This window comes from Myxocyprinus asiaticus, chromosome 24 (genome assembly GCF_019703515.2).
Source record: "Myxocyprinus asiaticus isolate MX2 ecotype Aquarium Trade chromosome 24, UBuf_Myxa_2, whole genome shotgun sequence".
Taxonomy (NCBI): domain Eukaryota; kingdom Metazoa; phylum Chordata; class Actinopteri; order Cypriniformes; family Catostomidae; genus Myxocyprinus; species Myxocyprinus asiaticus.
In genome coordinates, this window is record NC_059367.1 from 37,131,512 (window position 1) to 37,154,885 (window position 23,374).

Below are 23,374 nucleotides of genomic sequence, written 5' to 3' on the forward strand. Positions count from 1 at the left end.
ATGTTGCTGCTGCTGATGATGATGAAGGCGGAGTGGCTGTTCACATACTACAAAGTGGATTGGCATACAGGGACCACTTCACCAATACACACTTTCAGTAAACCATCACAACAACAATATCCTGCTAATAAGAGCAGCATCACTGACTCGGAGAGTAATGTCACTTTTCAGCTCGAATAGTGCGATAGCGCAGATACATGGACCTTGGCTTACCAAGCTATAATAAGTACTTAAATTACAATTATTGTAGCTTTACCTTGCATCTATACAAATTAGTCAAAACACAAGTTATTGTAATGTATTTATTCAAGAGATTCTCTATGTTTAAGCATCTTCGGTTTCTGAGATTAGTACTCCTCCTGTAAGTGGAGGAGCCTCTCCTGTGTGTCGATGAGCCTATGCTGTTTCTTTAATAAATTAATTTCGAGCTCCAATTTCTGTTCAAACAGAGATGCTGATGGAGCAGGACCACCACCAGTCACTGCAGGACTGGCAGGAGCAGGGCCTGGAGAGAGGGCGGCAGGATCCAGGGGGGCAAGAAGAAGGGGGGCAGGACAAAGTGGGGTAGGAGGGAGGGGGGCAGGAAGAAGTGGGGCAGGAGCATTGCCATGATTGGCAACTGAAGTGTTGGCCCTAAAAGAGAGAGCGAGTTTTGGCATCTTATTTTGTCTAGCCTATGTATCTTTGTGAGGCATTTACAAAATTATTATTATTATTTTGAAAGTCATTGTAATTATATGATTCTTAATTGATTTATTAAACATGAGAATCATTAATGACTGTCCCAGCTGTGTATAATTATATGAGGCAAATGTTCCATTAAAAAAACATACCCATCAAGTTCGTTCAGCAATTGCATTGCAGGGTCAATGCACTCCTCCAGCCCCGTTATGCTGGTGTCTGAGTGCCCAAGGACACTGTACACCATTGAGGCAATAGGCGACAGAGCCTTGGGTGCTGAGCCTCCTCCTCATAAATGCAATAAATATTTTGAATTTTAGATTATAATCTGCGATGACATAACGAGGTTCATTTATGTATAGGCAAAATGCATTGAATGATGGAGAATTGAGAATAAGTTGAAAATAATGTCCTATTACCTGTGGCAGTTGTTTGTCGCTTGAATTCTGCAATCTCTGCCTTTGCCTGAGACTGCAAACAATACCAGCACTTTTCACAATCATCTTTGCTTCTGGACAGAAGTGGGAAAGCTGCACTTATTTGCACACATATATTTTCCCACGCTTCTTTTTTGGTTTTGGAAGTTATCCCAACTCCAAATTTCCCTTTAATTATGTCCTTCTTTTCATGTACAAGTTGGGAAAGAAGTAACAGCTGTTCTTGCGTCCAGTTTGGTTTTCTTTTACGTTTGCACAACGTCTTACTATGAGCCATGATTATTCTAGTCTGTTAATTAAAAGGCTGCTTATATGCATATCCGCTAATTGTTTACGAGATGCAGACATGTAAGAAGCTGACAATTAGCTGAACATATACTTGTTTAATTAGTGACACTTAGCCTACATTTTAAAATCTTTATTTGAATATGGCAACATGAGAGACCCATCCCCTATCAGCCAATCACTGTGGGCATAGTTAGTAAGCTTGTTGACATCATCCATAGCAACGAGGTCAACCCCGCCCTTTCTCTTAGCTTAAGATTTCTCCCTATTCCTTAGTAAAAGTTGGTCTCAGCAGCTTTGTGAATAGGTTTTAAGAGGAAACTCTTACCTAAGAACTTTTACTGCTATTTAGGAGAACTCTTAGTGGTAAGAGATTTTTTTGTTTTTGTGAATACGGCCCTAGAACTAGTTGGGTATTTATATGTTCTACATCTGTCTCTTTCCATTTATAGTCAAAATATCCTAAAGAATTGTATACAGGATTGCTAATGGAACTTCAATCATAACTTAGATAACTTTTAGTCGTAAAAGATACAAAATTAGAATGCACTAAGAATAAGATAAGATCTTCCTGGATATATACAGTACACATTCTTATTTTAACCCCCCTATTACTTTCAGAATCTGCATACACCTTTTGCATTCGTGGGCCTATTCTGACCAGGTGGAATTCAAGATTATAAATCATTCATAACCCGATGGTTTTCATCTAAAACTATATTGTAAGTCATTATTAGGTTCTTAACTGTTAATACATGTAAAAAGATTGATATTTTGGGCATGGTAACTGACAAATATAAAAGTTATTAAATAATATGCCATGTTTTAAAAAATAATTAAATATAGAAATTATTTGGCATTTCAAAATATAAATTAACTACAGCAGAAACTGCTGTAGTGTATGTGAAATAGTGTATGTGAAGACATCTTTTTTATCAACATTTCTGTGAAATTTTATCTAAATTCAACATAATAAACAATTTATATTAACATCTAATGTAAGAATTACTAGTAATTTTCTATTACTCATAACTGCTCAATACAAATTGGTGATAAAAAGTTATGAAACCAGTGTATTCTTTTTCAACTAAACTTCATCAAAACAACTGTACAACTCAAGTATACAACATTTATACTTCTTTGCTATGTTTTCAAGCAAAATCTATTTTATTTACTTGCATGAACTGCTGAATGCTGATGCTGTAAGCTGGTTCTGCATCAGATGGCTGCAGAGTAAAATGTGGACAACTTCCTCTCTCAAATCCTATTTAGACTAATGTGTGAATGAATACAGTCTTGCCACACCCCCTTTAGGCTGTAGTACCTTTGATTTAGTTTATTTGTTATGTTTGTTACATCTGTCTGTACATGTCTGTTTATACAGGAATGTGTGTGACTGTATGTGTATGTGTGTGCGCATGTTTGTAAACAAGATGCAGTCCCAGTGAGAGACAATAAAGTGTGAGAGAGTATGGGAAAGAGGCTAACTGTAAGTGAAGTGTTTATTAAAAAAAATAATTATGTGTATTTTGATAGTCTTGGCAAAGTCACAAGGTTTGGTTCCCGTACTAAAAACTATGTGGTATTTAAAAATTATCATCTACCTCTCCCGGGTCAAAAATGACCCGATAGTAATAGGAGGGTTAAAGTTTGTTTTTTGCAATTTCAATTCATTTGGGTTGATCACATTATGATTGGTTTCAAATTGTGATTAACGGCCCATTTCACGGTCGGCCTACCGGGAAAAGTCCTAGTTCTCCCTATGACCAGTCCACCCCTGGGTATAATAATAACAGACACATAGAGAAGTGATTCTCTTGTGGGAAACATAAGTTTGATTTCAGCTCATGTCATCATATCAACTTCCCTTCTCTCTCTCCATTATTTACTGTACTAACTGCATTAAAAATTACAGAAAAATCCCCAGTAACTATAATAATATAAAAACAAAGGAAGAAAACGTGAAGGTCACTCAATCTCTAATGGTATACAACATTATTTTATTGGCCAATAAAATCCCAACGCATATCGGCGGACCAACTGCCCTCGTCAGTAATCACAAATAATATGTTTAAACCTTTTCTTCAATTTGAAAACATATGGGATTGTAGATCTTGTGCATGTTCCTCCATTTGTGAACAGAGCCAGTCAAGCACTCATTTCAGCTTGCTTATAGTCATAAAAAAAGTCAGAGGCAATAGTACGTCAAACGTACAATGTCTTCCAAACGTCATTCGTACAGACTTACCTACTCATGTTGGTTCCAAAATAGACATGAAAATTGTGGTTCTTTGGTGCTAATAGGCTGTGAACCACTAAAGCAGCCCCATTCTTTTGTTTCTCTTATTTATCTATGTCTCTCTCTATGTATCTCTGCCTGTGTCTCTCTGCATGAATAGAAAGCCTGCTGCTTTCTGAGGCCATTTCTTCCTAATGAGATTAAGCATCAAGGAATGGTCATGTCTAGACACCTTGAATACACAACCCCTGACAAACACACACACACACACACACACACACACACACACATGTTGGTGCGACTATCCTTATGAGGACTCTCCATAGACATAATGATTTTTATACTGTACGAACTATAGATTCTATCCCCTAACTCTAACCCTACCCCTAAACCTAACCCTCACAAAAAACTTTCTGCATTTTTCCATTTTCAAAAAAACATAGTTTAGTATGTTTTTTAAACAATTTGAATTATGGGGGCACTAGAAATGTCCTCATAAACCACATTTATAGCATAATACCCTTGTAATTACCAGTTTGTAACCTGAAAAAAAGTCCTCGTAAACTACCCAAACCCGCCCACACAAACACACACACACACACGTGCGCACAAGCTCCTTCTGAGGTATGCCTCACCTGTAGATTTGCCCCAGGGTTTGCTTTCTGCCATAACTCTATAATGATTTTATGTGATCCTGTGTCTTGCCCCATGCTCTGACATATAGACTCCATTTCTGTGTTTTCAATGTGTTGTATCATCATCAAAAAAAAAACAAAAAAAATAATAATAATAATAATTTTTTTCGTTAACCTTTTCTAATACTGGTCAATGGCAATCTTATAAATGGTTTAAGATAAAAAAAAAATTCCAATAGGATCCAAAAAAGGTAGCCTGATACCATCATTTTTGGGTTGTATGGTTCTTTAGAAAATGATCTATTGGTGCTTCACTTTTCATCTGTTAATAGATGATCTCTCATTTGAAGAACATACAATACCTGTTCTGTAAAGCTGCTTTGGAACAATATGTATTTTCAAAAGCGCTATACAATTAAACCTGCATTGATAAGAATGAGTTTCTTGGTGCTTCAAAAAAAGAACTATTGAAGAACCTTTTTTAAAACTGTATAGCAACATTGGTCTCAAAGATTTTAAAACTCTTTTTTTAATGTTTATGGAGGTTATATTGGTTCTGTGAAGTCTTTGTTGTATCTTCATGGTATTACGATAAACATTGGGACTGTAGATGTGATATAAACTTTTTTCAAAACTCAATGTCTAAAACAGGTTTAAAACAAATGAAAGGCAAAAGTTAAGAAGAACTTCATACTCTAGTGACGACATCAAATTGCATTTCTAATTATTTACCATAGTCTGACTTGGTTGTAAAAATCGAGGCCTGGTGTCTCTAGCATCAGTGAGAATGAGTGGATATGTCTGTTTGAATTAGCAAACATGGGTGTTGAGTGTGCCAGATTTGCGTGGATGAGTCAACACTGTCAACGAGAGGCAAATTCTTTGCTTTCTCACATTAGCTGGATTAATGAAGGGAATTTTGCAGTTGATTTGGCATCATGTATACTTTGGATCTACATGTATTTGTTTAAAAGTCCTTTAGTAGTTCATAAAGACATGTTTCCTCTGCTAGTCCCCTTCCTGTTGGGACTTTATCAAGGTTCTGCTAACTCTCTTTGATTCTGCCCATTCACCAATGGGATCATGACATTGACTCATCAGCGTGTCACTTCAAAGGCTGGAAATGGGGGGCCAAGCCCCACCCACAACCAGAACCCACTTAAATGTGAGGGACACCCCCTCTGCATCAGACAGATAACATACTGGATCCCTTTATCCTTGGACTTAACTGCTCAGCACTTGTGTGCCATTGGAATTAACAAGACCCTTTTGAGGTTATGTGGAGAACTTCTGCTTAAACTGAAACATATAGCTATTACTCATTCTGATCAATCTTGTTTTTTTTTTGTTTTTTGTTTTTTATTATATTGTTTTTTTCTTTCTGGAGGACATCTTTCGAGAAGTCTACATAATGCAGTCCATCAGAGGTGAGTGCTTGTCTTAACCCTATTTTCCACATAATCAAGCTTAGCTTTATTGTTAAATTTGGTTAAACATTCTAATGCACTTTGTCTTGCACAAATGAATAAAGTGCCATGAGATATCGACCATTGACTGAATATCTAAAAATATTTTCTTTTCCATATTTTTCTCAGACCTCAAGCATAATTTCAGCCTCCCTCCTCCACCTTCCATGGCCGGAGCCGGTGACTCTTATCACCAAGGCAACATCCGAATGACTCTGGAGGATCCAGAGCTTTGGAAGTCCTTCCATGAGATTGGAACTGAGATGATCATCACCAAACCTGGAAGGTACGTCTTGGTGCACTATGTTCCTAAATAAAGCCTAAAGCTAATGTATGGACTCAGGGATCAATTTGGCTAAACTGACCTTAATGGATGCAAAACTTCTTGAAAACTTCTGAAAGTTTTAATTTTGAGAGTTTAATGCTTGGAATTGACTGTTGAAAGCATGAACCAAACTTTACTTTATTGTGTTGCAGGAGAATGTTTCCACACTGTAAAATCAGCTTGTCTGGACTGGTGCCATATGCAAAATACATCTTACTGGTGGACATGGTGCCAGAGGACAGCCTCAGATACAAGGTTAGAACCTAAACCTCATCTAGTCTTCATCTAATATCCACCAACAGCAGCATCTAGAATAATCCAAAAGAGTTCCTCAACATACCAATTGGCATCTTGAGAACTTTAAAGGCTTATCGATCCAGTATTATGCTCTGGGCTCTGGATCAGCCTAGACTTTTAGTTGTGCTATTGAAATGAGGATCTGTTGATCAATCATGAGCGGTTGGAGCGTTGGGGGGGACAATGTCACATGTGTCTCCTCGGAACATTCTCACTTCTGATTTCGCTCCTTAACTTCAAAGAGCCCCAACTCTTCCTGTTTTTACAGAACCCACAGGGGGGTTTGCCCCAACACACACTCTCGTTCACACATACTCTCTCACACCCCAACACCATCTATACCCCCCCACCCCCAACCAGCACCGTATGTCACAAGCAAAGCCAAAGAAGTGATACTGGTCCTTGATACTTGTTCAAGACCTATATTCATTAAAATTATTATATTTTTTCTCCATAGTGGAACAAGGACAAGTGGGAGGTCGCTGGCAAAGCTGAGCCTCAGCTGCCCTACAGGACATACCTACATCCGGATTCCCCTGCGCCTGGCAGCCACTGGATGAAACAGCCAGTGTCCTTCCTCAAACTCAAGCTCACCAACAATGCCCTGGATCAGCATGGACATGTAAGTGCTACACTCCAATTCTTCCATTTATTTAATAGCAACTGGACTTTGAACTTGATTTTAACATATATCTCTCCCTCTTATTTAGATAATTCTCCACTCAATGCACCGTTATCACCCGCGATTCCACATCGTCCAAGCAGATGATCTGTATAGTGTACGCTGGAGCGTTTTTCAAACCTTCACCTTCCCTGAAACCTCATTCACTGCTGTTACAGCATACCAGAACACAAAGGTAAGAGTTTTACACATTATTATTTTGGGAGGATTTGTTGGGCCAGATATAAAGGTTTATTGATTGATTTACCACTATTTTATTTTAATGTCCACGGTGGTTACAGCCCTGGTTATAATTGGTATAATTGGTGTCACAGTCAACTAGAAATGTAATTAATGGTCAGATTATTCCTCTCACAGATCACAAAGCTGAAAATTGACCACAACCCTTTTGCTAAAGGATTCAGAGATGAGGGTACAAATTCCAAAAGGTGAGATTTCTTTGCATATTCCTCTTATTGTACTTTTTTTTTTTCCTTTTCTCCCCAATTTGGAATGCCCAGTTCCCAATGTGCTCTAAGTCCTCATGGTGGCGTAGTGACTCGCCTCAATTCGGGTGTCAAAGGACGAATCTCAGTTGCCTCCACGTCTGAGACCGTCAATCCACGCATCGTATCACGTGGCTTGTTGAGCGCGTTACCACGGAGATGTAGCACATGTGTAGGCTTCATGCTATTCTCAGCGGCATCCATGCACAACTCACCACATGCCCCACAGAGAGCGAGAACCACACATAATAGCGACCATGAGGAGGTTACCCCATATGACTCTACCCTCCCTAGCAACCGGGCCAATTTGGTTGCTTAGGAGACCTGGCTGGAGTCACTCAGCATGCCCTGGATTCGAACTCGAGACTCCAGGGGTGGTAGTCAGCATCAATACTCACTGAGCTACACAGCCCCCTCCCTTATTGTACATTACATTCTATTTTCTCTTCTTAAACTTGAAGGTGCGGTCATTGCTGACCATTACGTATCTCTTTCATTTTATAGACGACCAAACAGAAGTTTTGCTGATCCAGAGAGGGCTACAAAGAAGATAAACATTTCTAAAGAGTCTGAGCATGGAAGTCCACGAGGTAGTTGCCCAAATTGTTGTTATATTTGAGTTTATATCTCTCTGTATGTTTATGTTCTGTTATCAATTGAGCCATTAAGTCCCAATTAAAGGGTTAACTTGTCTTATGTAACAAGTATGGCCAGTAATTGACGAAAAGCTCCTGACAAATTTTCAACTTCAGATATCCGTCAATCCTCCTCTGAGGGTCTGGATGATGAACATGTGGCTTGTAAGGAGACGGAGGAGAAAGGTGAACGGTACTCCCAATGGGGAGGTACTTGCGACAGGGACAGTGGCCAAACTCTCCGTGCCGACTCTCCTCTGGGCTCGGACCCTCAAGACATTTACAGATCAGAACAACTTGTACCTGGACAGAACACATACCAGCCATACAGGTACCTACTGACCTACATTGTTCATGTTACTGTGTATTGTGTAAGCGATAGCTTGAGTATTACCATTGAACCACATGTACTTATTTAGTGGAGCTGCGTGTACTTGCATATTGTTATTGTTATTACTATAGCACTTTAAGGTATGTTCCAGGTTCAATATAAGTTAAGCTTAATGATCTCTTTTGTGGGATAATGTTGATTACCAGTAAAAAAACAACAACAAAAAAAAAGTATTTGAAAACAAAAGCAAAAATTGCGGTTACAGTAAAGCGCTAATAATTCAAGTGAATGGGGCCAGTCCATAAACGCTGAAATACACGTTGTTTTAAAAGTATAGCCACTAGACGTGAACATTATATGTGTTAACATGATTTCAATGTGATAAAATCGCTCCCTAACCTTATCTGTGTAAAGTTATATCCAACATTACGGATTGGTTGCCATGATGATGTAATAACATAAACCCCTATAATCGTAAACGGCCTAATGCCGGTAAGTCCCTGATTTTATCACACTAAAATTGTGTTAATATGTATAATGTTTGTCTTGTACCTGTACTTTTGAAACAGTATTTAACGGTTATTGGCTGGCCCCATTCACTTCTATTGTAAGTGTCCTACTGTAGCTGTGGGGTTTTTTTTAAGGTATTTTCTGACTTTGTAATATTATAACGCAAGATTAATCTTACAATATGAAACCTTATCACAGATTTCATGAATACAGCAAGTCCCCTTCACCCTCTTCCTCCAGTGTGGCCAGCAGTGGTGGTTGTGGAAGCAGCAGCCGCTCCAACTTTGAGTCACGTGTTCCTGATGTTGCAACTGTTCCCGAACATGACTCTTCCAGCAAGCCCTGCGCCCCTGAGTTCAGCCACCCCACCTGCCCACCTCACTCCTCCACTGGGCACCAGGACTACACAGGGGTGCTGAACATGGCCATAGCTCAGGCCAAGCCAGGTATGCTGGGCCACCATCCCCTCTACACCCCCTACAGTACGGAACAGTCTCTGGGACAGTGGAGCGGAGCCGCGTCCTCCCAATATACTCCACATCCACCTCCTCACCATCACCTACCCACCGAGTACAGCACACAGGCTGTCCATCACAGCTATCACCATGGAAATGTAGGTGACTGGAGCCAATACCCGCTCTTCTCTTACTCGTGCTGGTGAACAGATGAGGAACCGCAGATGAAAGACTTGTAAATTCTGATGTCTGCACAGTTAAGTCTGGTTCTTCACGCCGTGATCTGGATGATGGCGCACATTGTTCGGATTCTGCAAGTACCAGATAAAATGTAGTCAGCAGGCACTAACTAAAATGTGTTTTCTGGTTTAACTTTGATATATGAGTGAAAAAGGCAAATAAAGAATTTACTTCAGTATAACTGAAGACAAATTTGATCTGAGGATCTTTGTTTTCTTTCCACGGCGAGAAAAGGCGATGTGCTTGTCATTTAAATGCATTTGGAAATGCTGTTCTTGAGGCTTTTAATACATTTTGACTTGAAAACTCTAATAGCTGCTTACCAAGGACCCAGAATGAACTGGTTTTCCTTGTATTGTTGTTAAAATGTCTATTTATTTTATGTTTGGCTTTGCTGCTACTTATATTATTTTTGTTAATAAGATAAAATGCTGTAGTGTAAAATGCTGTTTGGAAATTGCAGTGTTGGATGTCTGAAATTCAGAAGTGTCAATAAATATCTCAAAAGTCAATGTGGTCATGGTCTCTTCATTTTCAAAAGACATAAGCAGCTTATTAGCTTATGAGTATATAGATATACTGTATATTTATGAGGCCATTTACAATTACAGCTCTAGAGGACATGAACAGTAAAAGTTAATGAGAACACTTTGAAGGTCTGTGCAAGATCTTAAACTAGCTATTTTATTTGGGGAATCTCTACATTTGGTCATGATTGGGTAGTATTATTAATATTTTCTATTTTTAAGTATAGACATCACAAAGTCAAATATGTTTGCACAATAAACTAAATCTTTATAATAACATTATTAAATCAACACAATAATTGTTTCAAGACATGTTTCATTTTTAAATTCAAAAGTTTTTTCTTGAACATTTGAGTAATTAAAATTGCCAAAGAATAAAAAAATTAAATACATTTGTATCCTTGGAAAATATGCTTCCATTTGATGTTTTTACTTTTTAACTTTTTTTATTTTATTTCACAGACTAACTTGTTCTTCATTTCTATCATTTTTTTAATCTATCCATTCATTTTGTGTCTTTCTGTGTAACTTTGCCTCTTTTTGTTTGTCTTTCACTTTTTTCCCCCTTTTGTTGAGTCTAATTGGAACTCCACCCATCTCTGTCTGCATACACACACACTATTTGATGTTGCATCCTTGGGACACTTAAGGTAATACCTTACATAACAAAGCATGTCATAGGCCACTCTGTGCCCATGAAAGAGTCTTAAGAGGCGTGAAAATAGGGGGATGTCAGGGCTCTTTTCACCACTCTAAAATGCAGACAGACTCTGATTGCTGCCCCGTCACAGATGTCAGGCGCTAATGACTGCCGTAAAGGGGGAGGAAAGTGTATGTGTGTATTTATGTAATGATGTATTCCATAAAAAGTAACTGTAATCTGATTATGAGCATTTTAAAATGAAATTTAATCAAATTACAGGTACTTGATTTCTGTAAACTGATTATGTAATTCAGAATACATGTAATATGTTACTACCCAACACTGCATAAATATCCACCTTCTTTACCAACAGTACATTTGTATATGTTTTGCCATTTATCATACTTAAAATTTCATAAAGTGTTCCCTTTCAAGTTATGCAACTTGTAAAAGATAAATATGGGTCTTTATGAATCATATCTAATAAATATAGTAATGTATTAATCATATATAAATATTATAAAATTGTTATAGTTTTACAGGAAACACAAATTATACAACATTTCTGCTAATTGTATATATATATATATATATATATATATATATATACAGTGGTGTGAAAAAGTGTTTGCCCCCTTCCTGATTTCTTATTTTTTTGCATGTTTGTCACACTTAAATGTTTCAGATCATCAAACAAGTTTAAATATTAGTCAAAGATAACACAAGTAAACACAAAATGCAGTTTTTAAATGAAGGTTGTTATTATTAAGGGAAAACAAAATCCAAACCTACATGGCCCTGTGTGAAAAAGTGTTTGCCCCACCTGTTAAAACATAACTTAACTGTGGTTTATCACACCTGAGTTCAATTTCTCTAGCCACACCCAGGCCTGATTACTGCCACACCTGTTCTCAATCAAGAAATCACTTAAATAGGACCTGCCTGACAAAGCGAAGTAGACCAAAAGATCTTCAAAAGCTAGACATCATGCCGAGATCCAAAGAAATTCAGGAACAAATGAGAAAGAAAGTAATTGAGATCTATCAGTCTGGAAAAGGTTATAAAGCCATTTCTAAAGCTTTGGGACTCCAGAGAACCATAGTGAGATCCATTATCCACAAATGGCAAAAACATGGAACAGTGGTGAACCTTCCCAGGAGTGGCCGGCCGACCAAAATTACCCCAAGAGCGCAGCGACGACTCATCCAAGAGGTCACAAAAGACCCCACAACAACATCCAAAGAACTGCAGGCCTCACTTGCCTCAGTTAAGGTCAGTGTTCATGACTCCACCATAAGAAAGAGACTGGGCAAAAATGGCCTGCATGGCAGAGTTCCAAGACGAAAACCACTGCTGAGCAAAAAGAACATTAAGGCTCGTCTCATTTTTGCCAGAAAACATCTTGATGATCCCCAAGACTTTTGGGAAAATACTCTGTGGACTGACGAGACAAAAATTGAACTTTTTGGAAGGTGTGTGTCCCATTACATCTGGCGTAAAAGTAACGCCGCATTTCAGAAAAAGAACATCATACCAACAGTAAAATATGGTGGTGGTAGTGTGATGGTCTGGGGCTGTTTTGCTGCTTCAGGACCTGGAAGACTTGCTGTGATAAATGGAACCATGAATTCTGCTGTCTACCAAAAAATCCTGAAGGAGAATGTCCGGCCATCTGTTCGTGACCTCAAACTGAAGCGAACTTGGGTTCTGCAGCAGGACAATGATCCAAAACACACCAGCAAGTCCACCTCTGAATGGCTGAAGAAAAACAAAATGAAGACTTTGGAGTGGCCTAGTCAAAGTCCTGACCTGAATCCTATTGAGATGCTGTGGCATGACCTTAAAAAGGCAGTTCATGCTCGAAAACCCTCCAATGTGGCTGAATTACAACAATTCTGCAAAGATGAGTGGGCCAAAATTCCTCCACAGCGCTGTAAAAGACTCATTGCAAGTTATCGCAAACGCTTGATTGCAGTTGTTGCTGCTAAGGGTGGCCCAACCAGTTATTAGGTTTAGGGGGCAATCACTTTTTCACACAGGGCCATGTAGGTTTGGATTTTGTTTTCCCTTAATAATAACAACCTTCATTTAAAAACTGCATTTTGTGTTTACTTGTGTTATCTTTGACTAATATTTAAACTTGTTTGATGATCTGAAACATTTAAGTGTGACAAACATGCAAAAAAATAAGAAATCAGAAAGGGGGGCAAACACTTTTTCACACCACTGTATATATATATATATATATATATACACACACACACACAGTATATAAATTTACAACAGTATATATATAGTTGGGATATTTACATCCCAAATCAAGAAATGCTGATTTAGTAAATCGGTTATTTCGGACAGTTCATGTAAATGAACTGCTTAAAATAAAATATTCACTTATTTTTAACATTGGGTACTACAACAAATGGCAAAGGATTTGTTTTGCATGATATATACAAATCTTTTCCTGATATGTGCTAAAAAGAAAATGTCTCTTAATGATATTACCTATGTGATTGCTGTTGAAGTAAAGGAAATGAAACAGACATGCTGAAAGGGTTTTTATGTCTATGTGAATGCATGAGAGAGTGTGCAGGAAAGTGAGAGAACATAAAAATCTTCACGCTGTAATAACCATCCACAGACCATTTAACACTAAACTGAAGCCTTAAGAGCCCCTCTGGGTGATGTTAAAAAGAGATATGTCGGTTAATGCAGCTGAGGCTGTTAAAACACCATAATACAGGATACTAGCAGCACTGGCATCTGTTGCTGAGACACCAATCTGAGAAAATATTCCTTCTGTTAATTCACTCTGCTTTCTTTCTCTGTTTCTGTAGCCTAATGGTTACTTCTGCTTAAAGCTGGCTGTATGATCGAGTCAAGTTGTGTAAAGTACACCAGACAACTGCAATACCATCGATTACTCTTTATTGTCTCTTTATATACTCGTTAAGGAACCTTAACATTGCAAACAATGTAGTTACAACATAAAAGCCCACCCCCCCAAAAAGATGAAATTAGATGAATTAGTTTTAGCAATTACAGTCAAAAAATAAGTATTGTACCATTAAGTGAAAGAATATTTGTATCATATCGTGATAGTTTGCATTAAAAAAATTTTTTATTTTAATTGATAAAATATTAAATATTTCAAATATTTGCAGACTTAATATGATGATGATTATGAATCCTGATTATGACATTCAACTTTGTGAAACAAATCTAATAAAGAAATTTAGAGTGTAAAGTTTAAAGTGGCAATAAGTCTGATATATTCCAGACATAAATTAAATACAACAAAAAACAAATTGTAAGAAGCAGTATATAGTCAATTTCAGGGCATAACATTTTGCTTTTAAAGGAATTTTTAACAGAACATAATAAAAAAATAAAAAAATAATAATTAAAATTAAGAGAGGTTAACATTAAAAGGGTTTAAATCAATAACTTGCAATTTATGCAGAACCCACCATGTCTCTTTGTAGTCACTCAACAACCAACATTCACTATATTATTCTGTTCACCACACAAAATTTCATTTTTTTTCTTTGAAAATCATGTTATTGCACTTAAATAAAATCTATTAATTAAAAAGGCATTGGACGTTCTAAAAAAAACATCAGTAAAATAAAGGCACCATCATTATAAACAAAATGTAAACAAAAATTTGTAAACAAATATCATCCTATTATTTGTTGTACTGAATTTAATTCATGCTGATTTTAATTATATATATATATATAAATCAGACAGGATGATTTTTGTTACTTTATACTTAGGCTGGTATTACAGTTTTGGGAATGAGATTGTTTCGCATTACTGTAATAATAATTTTAAGAGAAAAATTTGTTTTAATGAATATTCCTGGTTCAATGCAAGTTTAGCTCAATCGACAGAGTTTATGGCATAATGTTGATTACCACAAAAAAAACATTTAGACTCTTCCTTCATTTTCTTTTTTAAAAAAGAAGCAAAAATCAAGTTTACAATGAGGCACTTACAATGGAAGTAAATGGGGCCAATTTTTGGAGTGTTTCACACCTTAAACTGTGGTGCATTTTGGGGCTGCTACCCGCAATTCACACTCTAACATTCACATTTAAAAGCTCACCATTCACACATACTGTGGACTAATTGCAAAAAATTGGTCTCATTTTTTCAGAAATGCCCCCCCCCCCCCCCCCAAAAAAAGACTCTAATTATTCATAAAAAATATTGTATGAGTTTATCATCTTAAAATAAATCGAATGTTTTTTTGGGAAAAAAATGTTGTTTTTTTTTACAAACTTTGTAAACATGTAATTGTGGTTCTGTTCACTCTACCTCACTTTGGCAGCAAGCCAAAATAAGGCTTTTTCTCTATCACATTCCATCACAAAATGCAGATCTGAAATGTAGGTGGTGCATTTTAGCCCTCACAGATGTGCTTGTCCATAGATATTCAGTCTAATTATTCATTCAAGCATCACCCTTTTTGTTTCATCAAATATCTCGTCCTCTGAGTGGACTAGAAGCTCAATTTAAGAGTCATTAGAAAGCTGAGATCCTCCCCTTTGTGATGATATATATATTTTATCATCAATAGTCGAAAACATATTTTTATGATGATATGTTTAGCATTTTTTGTTCTGGACACCTAAGATATAACATTGGATTATTCAGCCAAGCAAGCTCACAGAGAAGTAAAAAATGGCTAATTTTTTTAGAAAACTGCCTAAGGTAAAAGCATATATAAAGTTTTTAACTATGCAATGTTCGGCACATAAAAGAGACATTTGTGTTTGATGGCTTACAGAAATCATATTTCACTTTGTAATTCTTTTGAAAATCTTTCGAACTGTGGTATTAGGGCAACAAAATAAACTGTACAGTCACATTGCTGAGAATGTGAGCTTTCATTTGATATATAACTTGTCCTTTATGTGCTATGTGAGGGACTTTTATTTTCATATAAATATTTCTACTCCATTACCTCTGGGGGGCACTAATATTCAACACGAATATTTTGAGGCTTTAATTTGTTATTTTAAGTAAAATAAATGCAGAAGTGTTTACCTCTGAAAAGATATTCTAAGCTTTCAAATGACACCTCATATGCCTGACTTATGTATACAGAAACGTTAACATTTTAAGCGTAAACTTTTTTCGCAATATAGCGCCCACCTTTGGACCTGCCACTGGGTCCACAGAGTTTAAAGTAGAAATGTAAAGCTTATAATTTATAAAAGCACTTACATTAATTTTTCTGTTCAAACTCATGTATTATTTGAGCTGTAAAGTTGTTTAAATCATAATTTTTTTACAGTCGTTTTAGGGTCTGTTTACATTAAATCATCATAGCAACAAAGTTCTAAAATTAGCTATAACTTTACACAGAAAATGTTAGTAAGTGATTTTTTTCATGTTTACGTGCATATTGTTTACATCTTGTGGATATATTTTTTAGTATTCTAATGTTTACAGATTGGCCCTATTTACTTCCATTGTAAGTGCCTCACTGTAACCCAGATTTTTATTTTATTATTTTATTTTATTAAAGAAAATGAGGGACAAAATCATTTTTGTGGTAATCAACATTATGCCACAAATGCTATCAATTGAGCTTAACTTGTATCAGAGACTTTTATAGCCGAGACAGGCCACTTCTATTAAAATGAATGAGAGAAATTAGAATGCCCAATAGTCAACGGATGTAGAAAGGAAGTCCTGTCTTACAGGTAAAAGAGCCAATCACCTTTTAGATACAGATATCGCCTGTCAATAAACCCGAGAATGCGCATGCACATGAGCAACAAATGATGGGAAAAATGCAGGTTTTTTTTGCGTTATCTGAGGTAAAGTATCAGTTTATGATTCCAGTTTTGTCCGATTTTACTGCTGATTTGAATAAGTTCTATCATTATTCACACTCTCATATCACTCCAAGCCTGTATGATTTATAATTTTTCTGTGGAGCACAAAATGAAAAATCTGACCTCAGAAGACTTATGCGTGAGTATTGTCAACTACTTTTATTGTGGTTTTATGGTGTTATTTTGTCCTTTTTTTCACTTTCATTATGTGGTAAAGAGCAGTGTGAAGATTTTTTATACGGGTTCATATGGGTTTGGAGCGACATGAGGATGATATGACAGAATTTCTGGGTGAACTATCCCTTTAAGAACCTGAACACTTCCAACACACTTGTAGCTATTTATAGACAGGCTCAACAGTCTTTACCATTTACACATTAATGAATTACACATTTTAAAAAAATGATTAAAACTTGATTATGGAATTTTTTTAGGGCTCTTAAATGTAATAAAGTATATCATTCCGTCACTTTGCAATTGTACAAGCTATTTGTGTAGCACTAACACATCAGTCCTCACTGGAGTTGTCAGATTCGTCCCAGTCTACCTCCTCCCATGATGCTTTAGCTCTCTGTTCCCAGCTGTGTGCATTGGACATGGTTGCCTGTGGCAAAAGTGCGACACAGGCTGAAAGCCCGGATACGCGGTCCTCGAGGGCTGTTCCACTCTCCCAATGGTCCTCCTCTGCATTATAAATGTGAACATACTTCATGCGACTGCCCTTATCATGCGACCTCCCACCCAGGATGTAGATGCATCCATCGAGAATGGCCATCCCTGGCTCTCCGTGACCAGCAGGCAATGGGCTCACCACAGACCACACATCTGCTGTTGGGTTGTAGCATGCCACCTATATAGAAAAACAACAATAGAACCTTCATCTTGTGCTCAATTACTAGCTCTCTTCAAAAATCTAGTGAGCTGCCTTGTTGTAGACTGTTTACATAGGCAGCTGCCTTCTACAGCCCAATGTATACTTTGGTTTTGACGTGAACGCTTAGCGCCTGCGACAGTCGAATGTAGCCTTTCAAAGTATATTTCATTTGACTATGCATGCATACATAGGCAGCTGACATATGCGCACTATGACTGGATTATTTATCTTCAGGAGTTTAGACCCATAAAGGTGTCTTTATATTCTTTCAGACTATAGTTATACAAGTGCCAGTATCTCCTGACCTCCTCACACACGCACTCTTGATGTGTACTCCCACTGTTGTTTCCACCTTCGTCTCCTGATGTTTACCAGCGATGTTTAAATCTTCTTCTAGTGCTTCTTTGTAATGGCTCAAATGTGAGTGGTGCAACCTTGTGGACCCACAAATTAGTGCAAATAATTCCAGGTGAATGCGCATTTAGTAGGGGTGTAACGGTACATGTATTCGTCCCGAACCGTCATGGTACTGACGTCACGGTTCGGTGCATGCAGTCAGATGAAAAATCAGTCAGTCACAGGTGATCCACTCCAGTCCAGAAGGGGGCGCACGCGGTAATGCAATGCTGTTTGCTTACCGCCACAACAGGAAAAAGAGCAGAAGAAGAAGAGACCATCCATGCACCAACCCAAAACAAGAATGGCTTCTTCTAATGCACAAGTGTTATTTTTCATTATTCTATTTATTTTGTACTTTTATAACAAGAGATGCTTTTCAGTTTTGTAGCTGATTGTGACCAAATACCTTTTGTTTTTTATCAACCCTACAAAAAATATGGCCTATGTAAGAGTGTATTCTGTTAACTGCTTAGTGCTTAATACACTAAAGGAGGCTGTACTGTACCAACTACCTCAGGGGGTACTAAATGCCGCTAGGTGGAACAAACTGTAATTTGCACTACTGTCTGTTCAAAATAAATGAAAAGAGACCTAGCATTTGGGATTTGTTGCTTTTTCCTGTTGTACCGAACTCGTATCGAACTGTGACCCCAAAACCGAGGTACGTACTAAATTGTGACTTCTGTGTACCCTTACACCCCTAGCATTTAGAGTACGCGTGGTTAGAAAATTGGGCTGCAAGTGTTCAAGCTCTCTGCTGCTGACAAAATGTGTGTCAAGGATACTTTACGAAGATGCCTAGCATTTGCATGTGAAGGAACATCCTCAAGGAACATACTTACAGAAACAACCTGGTATGTGACTGATTTGGAACTCTCTTCATATGCAGCAACTCCGTAAAGCACTGCTAATGGGAAGTGCACGGGAGACTTGGCTAACAACTGACTCTAATAGTGTTTGATGTTAGCATGTTGCTAAGCTAACAACGGGATACTGTAATAAGCATAAGAATATATAGAACACATAATGTTGGGTAATATATATATATATATATATATATATATATATATATATATATATATATATATATATATATATATATATATATACACACTCACCGACCACTATTTGGCACACCTGTACACCTACTTATTCATGCGATTATCTTATCAGCTAATTGTGTGGCAACAGTGCAGTTTTTAAAATTATACGGGCAGATACGGGTCAGGAGCTTCAGTTAAAAAACGCAAGATCAAAATAATAAGCGCAGATCAAAAAATAACAAACATGAATCAAAAATATATAAACGCATTTAAAATATGCTGCAAAAAAACCAACAGAAAAATTAAAGCAAAGTCATCAGAATTACAAACAAAATCATGTTTTCCTTGGTTATATTACTGTTTTTTGTGCTCTCTGACAATTTTGCTCATATTTTCATTTTTTTGTATGCTTACGCTGTATTTTTCTTTGCTTTATTTTCCAAAACTTACATGAGTTTCATGTAAATCAGGGGGTGTTTTGCAACCCTATTGGTCCACTAGTTCTTGATCGACAGCTCCTCTAGCCAGTCATTCGAAGAGGGGAGGTGACGTCACTCCAATGCAACTCCGACAGCTGCTGCTCAATATTATATTATTTGTGGTTGATAGATACACTGCTTGTGTCTGTTTTGAGTATTTTCTGCCAGCTCTAGGAAACAATGTGTTGTCCGAGTCTTTAGTTTAGGCATTATTTAAGACTTCCTTGTTTGTAGGTTATTGGCTGCATATCTAAAAACAAAAAAACAAAAAAACAAAACAAGGCTGGGTTGGTGTGGTGTGGATGTTTTTACTAGCTGTACCAATATAGTCGCGAGTTCAGAACCCAACTTGATCCGCTTTTCCGCTTTCATTTAGTTGCATAGCGTGAAATTTGGTTGCAAATGCAAGTGATTTCCTCTCATTGTAGTGGAGGGTTGCGCATAGAGTAAAGATTTATCTTGGAATTTAAGAATTGATATTGAGATCTTTCCAGTGAGGATCGCGATGCATTGGAAAATCTACATTTTTACCCACCCCTATTCACGGAACTGCTGCTTTTCTTAAAGAGACAGTACCATTTTAGCACTTGTAATATAAAATCAATGTAAACTGAATGTAAATACTTATACAAGAAAAAAACAAAAACAAGCATGTAACAAAATGTGTAATAACTGGGAAAATGTGTAAATATTTAAATGGTATGTATATGCAGTTTCATGACAGCATAGTATTTGCTAGAATGTAGAATTTGTACTATATTTCAAAAGCTAAAATGTGATTAAAATGATCTCTAATGTGTCTGTAGAGGGTAACAATACAATGTTCACATTGGAAAATCTTCATTGTAAATGTCCCAGCACCAATTCATAAACACCTGTCATAACCACTATAATCTGATTACACCATAGTAAGTATCAAAATAAAAAAACCTCAATCAAAATATTTGAAATATACACACTGCTTTATTGGCTATTTTTAATAGCTATAACGTTTAACATGTGAAATAACAGTCTGAACATTTTAATTTTTTTAAATGTTTTTTTTTTTTTAACCTATAGACAAAAATAAAAATATTAAAAACTTTTTTTTTAAATATGTGATTAAAAAAAAGAATGATATTTGATATATCAGGCTTTAAAAGTCATTATCCTCATGAGACCCAGCAGTTCATTTTTTGACTCAACTATATTCAGATTCAGACAAAACGGAGTGTGGAATTGCAGTAACTACAAAATCCACACTATCACAATAACTTTTTTGTAGTTACTGCCTTTTGCCATTTTTTCCAGTACAGTCTTGCTTTCATTTTCTTTTTGTTTGATTTTACATTTTTACATGCTAGATATAACTGGAGATAAAACAACCAATCATTGCTAACTGTCCTGCAGGGCAGGTGTTTCAAAAACAGGAGCTCAGTACCTTGAGGACGTCTCGTCGGTAACCACAACCATCGTTGCTTCCTCCAATTACATAAGCTCGGCCATTCAGTGCTGCCATTCCGTGCCAGGCACGCTCCACCGGGCCTTCAGCACATATGCTCCAGTGATTGCCAGTGGGATCATAACAGTAGGTCTCCTTAAGATAGGCCATTCCCCGCCGACCACACGCAATGTAGATCTTCCCATCAATCACTGCTCCAGCATGGGCATATACCTGCAAGCAGAGTTAAACTGTAAAAATGCTCATGTCCAACTGTTGCTGAAAACAGTCTTGAACAATATATCACTGCAACTTCAACATACACCATGGATTATAAACTCAATTATAATATCAAAATACAAGAACTGATCTCACTGATTTGATGATAGTAAAAATTTCTTCAGTTTTCCATCTTTAATCAAACTCATTGCCACAATGCCAGGGTGTCCCCCTGGACCTGTGGGCCCCTAGAATCATTACCACCTTTCACCTCACTAGCTACGGCCCTGTTCACACTGCAAGAGATTTCCCGTAATCTGAGCTCGCATTCACACACATCCCGGGACAATCCCATAAAGACAAAAGTGACATCACGGTGTAAAGTCTTATGTATAGCATCTTAAGTTTACTGAGAACTGCGTCTTTTCGCTCAAGAAGCCGGCTCTTTCTTTCGGAGCAGTGACGTCACTCTCCACTCCATGTGGTCCAAATCACTCCAAACCGGTGTCATTGTTTGTGCTGATTTGTGCCGGTTTGTGACGTTAAAAGAAACTCTGCTCCTGAACTCTTTCTAAGGAAGGAAAATAGTTGCAGTGACGTCACTCCAAATCGCTCCGAACGATTGATGAATTCTTTGCCCAAAAATTAATGCTTCAACGATACCAAACACGGCACAAACCAGAAGAGAGCACAAACGATGAAGACAGGTGAGAGTGATTGACATGAGGTTTAGCCTGCAGGATTTCAGGGCTCCCAAAAGCTATCTTGTTAAATACAAAGAAATGAATTTGTTATAATATTTCTTTTAATGGCACAAATGGAGCACAAATGAATTACATCGGTTCGGAGTGATTTGGAGTGACGTCACTGCTCCCGAAATGTTTCTTGTTATATCTAAGGAAGATAAATAGTTGCAGTGTTTCTTTTAATTGCACAAACCGGCACAAATCAGCACAAACGAATGACACCGTGATTCGAGTGATTTGGACCGCATGGGGTGGAGAGTGATGTCACTGGTCCGAATACAAGCTGTTATTTCTAAGACAGGGAAATAGGTACAAAGTTCATTTTAACAGCACAAATCAGCACAAACGAACGGAGAGATTGATGTCACAAAGCCTAAAAAATAATGCCTAATATCTCAAACACCAAACCAGCACAAACGCTTGTTTTAGCACCACAAATCAGCACAAACGAATGGGACAGTTTTGGAGATGATTTAATTATATGGGGTGCCAACTTCACAAAGGTCTCCTACCTGTTCTTGGTCTACATCAACATCCGATTGCACCACCTAGTGGTGAAGCCTAGTAGCAGCAATTGAAGATTGTGCATCAGCACTTTTCCAACCAAATTTTAACCACTGAAATTTTAGAGGTGAATTTGCAGAGCAAAATAGAATAGATCGAATATCATTTGTCGAATAATTAAGATGAAAATAAATAAATAAATATTTTGGAACTGACCTTTGGAAGGTGAATATTTATTATTAAATTTTTAATGAATACATTTTGTGTTAAATGTTTTTAATTGAATTAGTAATAGCTTAAATATACCACCATAAATCACCATATCCCCCAAAATGCAAGCTCTGTTAATGCATTGTTTATTTTTCAATTAGTACATTTGTCATTAAAATACTTCCATGTATGTCCGAGGTATGACATTTGTTTGACTAACTAGAGATAACTAATGTAGTTTATTATCAGCTACAACGGATTTCAATTCAAGTCTTCTGTAGCTCAGATAAAATCACCTCTCGTTTTAGCGGTGCCACATATTCCCAGGTGTTGGCTTGAGGGTTGTAGCACTCAACACAGTCCAATTCATTGGTATAGTTGCGTCCACCGATGACGTAGATATATTTATCAACTACACAGACACAATGATCTGCGTGCTGTTGTCGTAAAGGTTCAATTATACACCAGCTGTTGTGCCGAGGATCGTACCTATGAGAAGACACAAAACACACTTAAGTGAATGACAGAACAGCTTGTACCGATTTCTGTGATTGCAAATACTGTAGAATGAAAATAGTGATGGATGCACCGAAACTGCAGCCACAAAATAAATGACAAAAAAATGACTTTGATTTTTGATTTTCTATTTGAATTTTATGTTCTTAAAAATATCGTTTTTTTTAAATTTTTTTTTATATATTTGTAAATATATGTATAGGCTTATATTCTGTTCAGTTTGTATGAAGCAATATAAT

General features: G+C 37.1%; 2 protein-coding genes across 4 annotated transcripts in view; one reads left to right on the top strand and one right to left on the bottom strand.

Annotated features, from left to right (window-relative positions):
* LOC127414677 (T-box-containing protein TBX6L-like) lies at positions 1-9,698 on the top strand. The gene is made up of 11 exons (XM_051652866.1): positions 1-154; positions 450-559; positions 5,665-5,704; positions 5,873-6,029; positions 6,221-6,323; positions 6,823-6,987; positions 7,076-7,222; positions 7,405-7,475; positions 8,037-8,122; positions 8,285-8,498; positions 9,207-9,698. Exons 1-11 carry the CDS (start codon positions 1-3, stop codon positions 9,667-9,669), a joined length of 1,710 nt encoding a protein of 569 aa, XP_051508826.1. The 3' UTR covers positions 9,670-9,698.
* LOC127415456 (kelch-like protein 22) overlaps positions 9,633-23,374 on the bottom strand; it is a 24,872-nt gene continuing 11,130 nt past the window's right edge. For 2 of the 3 annotated variants that reach the window (XM_051654212.1, XM_051654213.1), the window contains exons 6-8: positions 22,916-23,108; positions 20,941-21,174; positions 13,406-17,575 (exon numbers count right to left, since the gene is read on the bottom strand). In XM_051654212.1, coding sequence (XP_051510172.1) covers positions 17,234-17,575; positions 20,941-21,174; positions 22,916-23,108 — 769 coding nt within the window. In that variant the 3' untranslated portion in view covers positions 13,406-17,233. Of the gene's footprint in view, positions 9,775-13,405; positions 17,576-20,940; positions 21,175-22,915; positions 23,109-23,374 lie in introns of those variants that run through there. The other variant, XM_051654215.1, reaches the window with a different exon arrangement.

Bases quoted from the DNA above. Each gene is read 5' to 3' on its own strand.
- LOC127414677 (XM_051652866.1), top strand. From the start codon at position 1: ATGTTGCTGCTGCTGATGATGATGAAGGCGGAGTGGCTGTTCACATAC. The intron at 5,705-5,872 runs GTGAGTGCTTGT...TATTTTTCTCAG, and splicing joins CATAATGCAGTCCATCAGAG to ACCTCAAGCATAATTTCAGC. The intron at 7,223-7,404 runs GTAAGAGTTTTA...TTCCTCTCACAG, and splicing joins CAGCATACCAGAACACAAAG to ATCACAAAGCTGAAAATTGA.